This window comes from Rhopilema esculentum, chromosome 6 (genome assembly GCF_057945365.1).
Source record: "Rhopilema esculentum isolate cy_ngs chromosome 6, ASM5794536v1, whole genome shotgun sequence".
In the NCBI taxonomy this organism is placed as follows: Eukaryota; Metazoa; Cnidaria; class Scyphozoa; order Rhizostomeae; family Rhizostomatidae; genus Rhopilema; species Rhopilema esculentum.
In genome coordinates, this window is record NC_142820.1 from 9,447,405 (window position 1) to 9,456,903 (window position 9,499).

At 37.8% G+C, this 9,499-nt stretch overlaps 1 protein-coding gene across 1 annotated transcript; it reads right to left on the reverse strand.

Moving 5' to 3' along the window:
- Positions 1–8,324: 8,324 nt before the first annotated feature.
- On the reverse strand, positions 8,325–8,996 carry LOC148960128 (arylalkylamine N-acetyltransferase 1-like). The gene has a single exon (XM_089108899.1). It carries the CDS (start codon positions 8,994–8,996, stop codon positions 8,325–8,327), a length of 672 nt encoding a protein of 223 aa, XP_088965025.1.
- Positions 8,997–9,499: the final 503 nt, after the last annotated feature.

Sequence of the window (9,499 nt, forward strand, 5' to 3'; positions counted from 1 at the left end):
GCTTTAGTCGACGGCAAGGCAAAAGCAACCCTGATGGCAAGATTGGTTTGTTTAAACTTTCAGTCGGGAAGGATGAAAAATCTTCGCAATGGCGACAAGAATTGATGAATGTTATCACAAAACACAGAGAATGATAGAAATTTTGACATGTCGACGAATGATAGAAATTTCCAATGTTTATATCGTTGAACTCTGTCACTAAAAGATAGAAATGGAATCAATGCCAAGAATTGATTCAAAACAGCTTTTATACCGCATTGCAGTTCCTGATGATTTTACTCAGATCGATATGTTACTTCAAGAGCATTTTATTTCGCAGGGCCAACTGACGTAGCGCTTGGGCTGAATCGATCAACGCCAGGTTATGATGAGTTTCTCCAAGAATTCATCAGGCAATGTTAGACTCAACCGTACAGCTTCGTTGCCATAAATGAAGAACCTAATGACGTTTTAAAAAGACAATTGAAGGCCGATTCGTTGCACATCTGTGAGAGACATTTCTTAACTGAAGACATCACTATACGTGAGTAAAGATTAGTTTTTGTCTCTGTAAATATTGATGCCCAATCCATCCACATCCATCCTGCGACGACGGGGGAGCCAAGGGGCCTTGCCCCCCCCCCCACTTTTTTGCAAATTATGCCTTTAAAAGGCAGCTCATCATGTTGTGACGTGGTAACTTTTTGTTATCAAAGTTTGCCCCCCCCTCCACTTTTTTAGTTTCGTCGGAGGCCCTGTCCATCCATGATAAAATATGGCCTAAAACTCCTTTGAATACAATCTGAATACAATTTGAATACAATTTTTAATACAAGTTTTGGATTAAAAATTTTGTGAAATAATTTTGCCTCAAAAAGAAAGCACCAGAGAAAATTTTTAAATACTCATGTTCAGTAATAACAATTATTTTTGCAGACTATGGAAAAAAGCTAAAAAAAAAATTTCTAAAATTTGGTGTCCTTCCAACAAAGAATCTTCCAAAGAAGAGTTTGGATACTTTTCAAAGAAGTGCATCTGATAAGAGGCCTGCTGAAACAGTTGTGAGAGATATCGCACTTGAAAAAATGTGTTACTACACAGATTTTAGAGATTTAAGCTCCAGGGTAAAGAAATTGACCCTAAAGGATTGGCACGTTTTTTATGCAGAAGATAAATTAGAAATGAAGAAATTTCAGACACCCTACATCATTCCAAAATTTTTTTATCACAATTGAATATGAACTTACCTTTACTGTTTCTGTATTTAATTGGCAAATCCCAGTTAATCATTATATTTACAATGATTTCAAAAGAACTGTAAGATTAGTAACTGTGTCTGACTTGATCAGAAATTTAGACAGTGCCATAATTTGTGATGTGCCACAATGTTGAAAGTTATTGTGGAGGATCTATCAGGCACTGTATTCCTGAAGAATCAAAAGAGCAAACTTTGAACAGCTTGCCATTTCAAGCACAGGATTTTTATCGCGCTAATGAATGTCATGTTCTATTAAGATCTGAATTGAAATGTACTAATTGCATAGAACAATAAACAGGATATGCAAAGAACAAAAAAAGACTTGCAAACAGGCAAGCTATTCCTGCAAAACCAAAAGCACCAGTAAGTCTCACTTCATCAAAGCGATTGAAACTGACACTTCAGGCAAATAGGTTAAAATGTCGACTTCTGGAATCCAAGATCAATGAGATGAAGAAAGAAATCTCACGTCACAATGTTCCAATGAATTCAGATCTGAGCTATGATATTCTTCGGTTGATTACAAAGCATGGGGATACTATGAGCCCTTTCAAGAAGCTGTTTTGGCAGCAACACAATTTCTTCCAGGAATACAAAGGGCATAGGTATCACCCAATGATTCTAAGGTGGTGTCTTTCAATAGCATCAAAATCGGCAGCAGCCTATGATGAACTGCGAGGAACATTTAAAGGAACACATACCTTAGAACTACCGAGTAGAAGGACATTAAGGGACTATAGCAATGCCATCAGGCCAAAAACTGGTTTTAGTCCTGAAATTGTTGGCTATTTAGCAGATTTGGTTAAAGATTTCACATCAGTTGAACGATTTGTTGGAATACTTTTTGATGAGATGAAAGTCCAGACTAGTCTTGTGTTTGACAAAAGCACAGAGGAACTTATAGGATATGTAGACCTTGGTGATCCCGATATCAATTATGCTTCCCTAGATATGCAAGATCAATTGGCCACGCATGCCCTTGTTTTAATGGTAAAAGGCATATTCAGCAAGTTGCAATTTGTATTGGGTAATTTCGCAACCTTGTCAGTTACATCTGTCCAATTGTTTCCTGTATTATGGAAGGCTGTTGCTATTCTGAAAATGTGATGCAAATTATCAGTCGCATTCGCAACTGCAGATGGAGCTTCTCAGAACAGGCGTTTTTTAAAATGCATGAGGAAATGAATGAAGTCAATGACAAAAATGTTACCTACAAAGTTCAGAATAAGTATGCTGTGCATATATATTTTGAAAAACCATGTCAGTCGGGCAAATTTTCAAAAATCATCCGCAAATAGTTGGGCAGAAATGACACTGGAAAGTGATGGGACTTACTTCAGGCAATTTGGTTGAACATTCGTGGTATCTTCAAATAACCCAAAGACTGAAAGCTACGTGTCAATATCGTTGCATTATCAAATCGACCAAGAGTGCCTTAAAATGATAAGATGGTTTTTGAAAATTACAAGAAGCAAAGCACTTCTGAATCTTATGGTAATAATGCAGCAATGCTTGTCCAGAAGATGTTTCAAGATGGTTTGCATCAAGTACTGCCATTCCTGTATGAAGCATCATTGCTAAGCTGAACGATCATTCAGTGGCCTTCAACGGCTGAAACAAATCTCAGATAAACCATTGGCCAAGAACGGCTGAGCAATTTGGCACTACTTAGCATAGAGAGGAAATTTTCAAACGAAGTTTTGAAAAGTGACATGAATGCGATGATTGATACATTTGGACAAAGAAGGGTCGGGACTCACATTTCTTTAGTATTTTAGGTGATATTAAGCAAAATATTGGAAAATATTATACATTGCTGCCCTTATGTATGAGAAACTTAGATCAAACTTTTAGATCTGACTATTTTTACTTAAGATATTTCGGTGAAAAAGAACTCGTAATGTAAATATTCCTATGTCAAGTTCCTTATCACCAACAGGCTCATAAATATATGCATGTCTCTGTACTCGGGCAAAAATCCTACCGCCCCCCCTGTAAAAATTCCGCCGTACGCTTATGATGCTGTGGATAGGGACATATACTTTTTCAGTGATGCTCCTCATCTTTTGAACACAATTAGAAACTGTCTGTTTAATTCAGGCTCTGGGTTTCACAGTAGGTACATGTGGAGCAATGGTTCTAATTTACTTTGGACACACATAGCAAATGCTTTTTACAAAGACCAAGAAAATGGCCTGCATTTACTTCCAAAGCTTTCTTCAGATCACATTGAGCTGAACTCGTATTCAGTCATGAAAGTTAGCCTTACTGCCCAAGTCCTAAGTCAGACCATGGCAGCAGTACTAGAAGAGTTTCATGGAGGCAACAAACTGGAAACTGCAAAATTCTGTGGTATGTTAAATAGCTTCTTTGAGTGCTTTAATGTCAGAAGCACAAAGGAGGGTTATTTTCAGAGAAAGAGTAACTTAGCCCCATACAGAGAAGTTACGGACAGCAGATTCCAGTGGTTGGAAACAGATTTCCTTGGCTATTTCTCTGCTTGGAAAAAAAGCATTGACAAAAGGGAAGGATCATTTGATGAAAGTGCGCATGCCAAAGTGTTTATTCATTGGCAAACCCACGAAAGGTTACAGACCAGTGTTTATTCTCTTATTGGCCTTGTTCAATTTTTGCTTCAAAATGGTGCAAATTACATATTATCAAATAAATTCTGTCAGGACCCTGTGGAGAACATTTTGGTTGTCAAAGAGCGCTAGGCCGCAGATGTGACAACCCAAACATTCGAGACTTTGGGTATAATGAGAACAAATTGCGGATACAGATGTATTTGTCACCTAATATGGCAGGAAATACAAGTGGCAGAAAACAGAACAAAAGTGAAACAAAATGGAAAAACATCTCCAATGAGCCTATTGCAAAAAGGAAAAAAATTACTCAAAAATGCAAAAACAAATACTTAGAGTTGGTTTGTTTTGTTTTCTCTATTACTATTATCTAGCTACTCTTGTGTTGCTTAATTGTAGGAGGGTCGAATAAGCAGGGAGTGGACAATTTTTGAAATTGTCATAAAATGATGAAGTAAAAATAAAACGAAAATAAAATGAACCAAAGGTTGCGAGGGGGGTCATTACAAAATGATTTTGGGGATGAAAAATTGAAAAAATGTAGTATGATCCCCCCTACAATTAAGCACAGAAGAGTATGCGAATCAAGAGTGTTATTGTTGTATTGTTGGTTTATCTGAGCTTCTCTTTATTTCTGTCCTGAGCGATCGTGATTTCTTTTTCATTGAATTGATTTAAATTTGTTTATAACATCCTTTTACTGTGAAAAAGATCTGACCTTGAAATAGAGCTTTAGCAAACAATTAAGAAAGTCTTCACCAACTGTATCATCTATCTTGAGAGCACAAGAACTGGTCCAAGTTTGAAACAGGGCAACAACTTCTTGATTAACAATAACTTTCTGAACCATATTTTGAAGATTTATTTTCTTTGTGAAATTCATCGTTTGAGCATGAAAGTATAATTCAGCACGAATAAAGAATTTTTCAACAAAATCTGTGATCTTCCACAGTCCACCTCGACTGACGCTGTCTACTAGTCTTTGTTGATTTTCTGCATCAAAGCTGCGGCCTGCTTTGAGAATAGCAATGTGTTGTTGTCCAAATGGAGTTATATGCAACATGGACTTGAATATTTTCTTATTCAAGTTGAAAAGTACGTAGCTACCAAGATATTGCAGTGCAGCTTATTTTTTGAAAGAATTTTTACAGTACTAGTACAATTTTGTTGCTTGGGCTTCTTGCTATAAACAATAATTTTATCAGCTAACTTAGTACTCAAAACCTTTCCACATTGCCTTTTCCAGTCAAAATTTTGTATTTCAAAGCAATTTCATTCAATATTGCAGCCTGCTCACTACTCAATTCATTTACTGGAAATCTGAATGATCATAAACTGCTCAGACATCAGGTGGGAAACAGAGATCCTCACATAAATCTTTAGTGGACTATTCAGCTAATGCAGCATTAATGTTCCACAAGATCGGCGGACGCAGAAAAAATCATGACCGTGGCACAAGAATAGTGTTAGGTGACCACGCCCTCTGGTCTTTCGGAAACGCCCAGTCTGAGCATACAGAGATGGGTATAGCTTTCATACCGAAAACATAGCTACATTTAGCACAAAGCTGTCACCGCTCCTGTCGTTTTATCATTAAACAATACTGGCGCTATGTTTTCAACTTGCAAACAAATAAAGATGCAAACTGATGTAGGCTTGTCACTGGACGCACTTAAATAAAATACATTTAAAAATTTATAAATAATGGCTAGTTCTTATAACTGACAGATCAAATTATCTTTATCTTTAGCCAGATGAAATTCTTGACAAATTAAACTAGCCATACTTTTGCGAAGCTTCGACAGCTCGTCCACGAAAAGTTCCTTCAAAGCTGCATGGACTCGCGATTTAATAGATTTTTCAACTATTCTTTGAATATCCATTGCCAAAGCAAAGGTAATCTTTGCAATAAACTCAAATTCGAACTCAATAAAATTCTTGCGTGCAGAATCGTCAGTTTCCTGCAGACCGAACACGTTTTGTTTGTTTACCCAGCAATCACCGGAATCACCTAAGCAAGTTCCTACTCGACAGCACATTTTTTAAATATTTGTGCCACGGTGCCACTTAATGAAAGAACATACGGAGTCTCGATGCAATTGATTTCAATACACATTTCTCGGGTCTCAACAGAAGCATACAGAGCCTCGACCATGGCACAAGAACAAAAGCACAGCCATTTGGTCTCAAAACATATTGTTTAAAAATGTGCGCGCATATTTCTATTTATAAAGCAAATCCAACATGGCGTACTACTAAATTAACAGCGGAGAGGGGGCGTGGTAAATAGACGCTGGACCGAAGAGGAATTGTTAGACAGAAAGGACCATATCGGGATACTCAGAACAGTCCATTATTTTCCAAAAATTTAAATTTGGAAATCTGACCGTGGCACGTGCCACCGGTGTCACCGTATGAATCCGCCGCTGATCATCAGCTAATGCAGCATTACTTATCTTCCGACTTTCTAGTATGTTTTCTGGTGTTTCAATGTGCTTCAAATTTACATGGCGTTTCAATCCACCCTTTGTTTTGTAAATTTTATTGCACACATCGCATCGAAAATTTCCATTTTGTATTTAAAAAAATGAACCTAGTAAAGCATGTTGAAGGCAGGCTCTCTGGCTTTCCACTGTCAACAAAGTTAAAATAGGCTAAGTTTACTTCTCTCCGCTTAAAAAAGTGTGTTTCATACAGGGAAGTAGCCAGGATTTTCAGAAAGGGGGCCTTGAAAACATTAAAATATATGTATCGATTTAGATACACACAGTAGCTGAGGGGGACGTTAGATCTAAGGGAAATAATAAGTTTCATAATGTGATGAATATAGCAGCTGATTAGAGCCATAAAATAAACAAATTGCCATTTACCTCGTCCGTTGCTTCGTCTAAAGAGCTTATCATTTCTTCTGCTAAAAAATCGCTTTCCAGTAACTCCAAAATTGCATCTAAATCTTCCCCGCTGACTTCGTTCTCTCCCGTCGTCGTATACACTTGTGAGAAATCCAGTGCCAGATTTTTCAACCAAAACATCTAGAAATGGCAAGGAGTTATTTTCTTCCTTTTCAAATGTAAAATGTAGGGCTGTGTGAAGGCCATTAGGGCGTTTTAGGAAAATTTTACACTCTGTTTTGAAAATGGTATATGTGTCATCCACATACCGAAAATAGACACCTGGCTTTGGTCGTAGTCGAACAAACGCTCTTCATGAAAGCCAACAAAGATATTGGCCAAGGCCGGTCCCAGAGGGCTACCCATAGCGACACCATCCTTTTGTTGGTACATTTCATTGTTAAAACTGAATTCAACTGAACATGTTGCAGTTTCCATCAGTTCAATGAATACTTCCTCTGGGAATGGTGGGCTATTAAGCTCGCCCCGGTACAAAGCGTCGGCACATATTTTGATGGTCTCACTCAAAGGGACATTTGTGAAAAGACTACTAATGTCGAAAGAACACATGAAAGATGTTTTGTTTTCGATGTTCAAATTTTGCATGAACTCAGCGAACGTAAAAGAATCCTTGATGCAATGTTTTGAATATTTTTGAAGAACAGGGTCCAAAACTTCAGAAAGCCTCTTAGCCAGTTCGAGTTGTGCTGAACCAATCATAGACAAGAGAGGTCTAAGTGGGACGTTCGGCTTGTGTATTTTAGGGAGGCCATACATTTGTGGTCGTTGCGAGCCCGAGGGTATTATCCTATCATAAATTTCTGTAGCCAACACTTTTGAATTGACCAGTTCCAACAAACGTTTTTGGAGTTTCCTCTCTAGTTTGACCGTTTTGTTCTGTGTTTTGACATCACCCAATTTAGCAAATTTTTAATAATCAGGTTTTGTAATAAAGATGTCATTGTTAGCCTGTAGAGATTTTAGTGCTTGGAAATGTTCTCTATGCAAAAGAAAATCAGAGTGGACGAAGGGAGAGCCACTATACGCATATGCCAAATCGCTTAGTCCTGCTCGTAATTTGTTAAATTCCAAAGGATTCGAAATCTCGTGCTTGGCAAGTGGAGCGTGTAAAATTTCGCCTTTATGATGAAGACTTTGAAAAATGTTTTTCTTCTGATCCTTCACAATTTCCAGGAGAAAAGCTTGTTGCCACCCATTAAACATTCCTTTTTGTAAATAATGCTATGTAAAAATGTTTTTGAGTTCTTAACAAACATAGATCATTGCAAGAAAGATAGTTGCTCATTTTCATCAATTTGAAAATATAAATGCTTTGAAACCCCATATTCAGAGCCTTGAAACTGCATTTACAATGCTTTGTAAACAACCTATAATACAGAACTTTTCTAATCTTTATGGCTCATATGGTAATTTGCTTCTAACATACGTCATATCGAAAAAATTTCAGTTCCCGTTGAAAGCCCGAAAGCGTGGATATCAACTGTACATTTTTACATCATTGCAGGGAAAGACATTATCTTAATAAACTGAAATTAAATCAAAGCTTAAGGACATTAAAATTCAGCATATTTTCAGCTGTTCTATCTTTATCTAAGACTGCAGTATTTTAAAAACTAGTTGTCCTTGGTCGGTTCCATCGTTACAATTCAACAATCTCTTTCCGTTTTCATCTACAAAATCTTTATGCTTTATCACTCGCAAGACTTTAAAGCCATCCTTCTTGAAAAGGTTTTGGGATGCCTTTGCTGTTAGCAATGCAAAAACGCAACAGAATTTACGTTTTCGGGCGTTTTGACAAGATAAATCCACCAATTTGGCTGCGATGCCAAGGCTTCGAAATTTCTGGTGCACACACAGGATGGAAATCTTCAATATGTTCTGACAACTATCTGATGGGATTAGCTTCTCGACTTCCTCTTCTAGTTTTGCCAAGTAGACCTGCAAAATTTTTAAAGGGGAGAGTCCGCCTCGAACAGGATTCTCTAGCTTCCAATCATCAATTGCATTTTGACTTGGTTTATGCAGTTCATTCAAGCGTACCCCGACGATTTCATTTTCTTCACTTATGGCAACGAAGCTGTACGGTTGAGTCAAGCATTGCCGGATGATTTCTCGGATTCGCTCAACACGACTCGGTGTCAGCTTTAAACCCAGCGCTACATTCGTTGGCTCATTAGGAAAAAAATGCTCTTGAAGTAACATATCGATCTGAGTAAAATCGTGAGGGACAGCAATGCGGTATGACAGCTGTTTTGAATCCATTTTTGGCATGGATTCCATTACTGATTTTTAGACCTACTGATAGTTTACACGGAAGAAACTGGATCGATCCGTTAATTTCGCTTGCGTTTACACGGGATCGATCCCAAAACATTATGTGTTTACACGGGATCGATCCCAGATTGGCCCTTGGGGAGGAGCGCACATGCGCATTGCTTATGTCATTAGCAACACAAAGAAGATAGCGTTGATAGCGCCAAATTTGTGGGAAGATTAACAACACAGTGTCTTCGAATTCGAAAAGTGGTAACAAAATGTTTATTTAGAGCGACAAATCAATGGCCCTACTCCTGAAGATCACACTCGAGTACAAAACTTCGAAGTTAGCCGATGGCCAGGACTGGGAGACTATTCGTTCTAAGTATGAGGACATCTATAAAAACTTTATAGCGTCCTACCCAAATGAGGAGAAAGAGGATGAAGCGTTTCCAACAGGCGACGCTGCCTCAATCTACGTCGAGAATAAATAATTCCCATATGTTGAA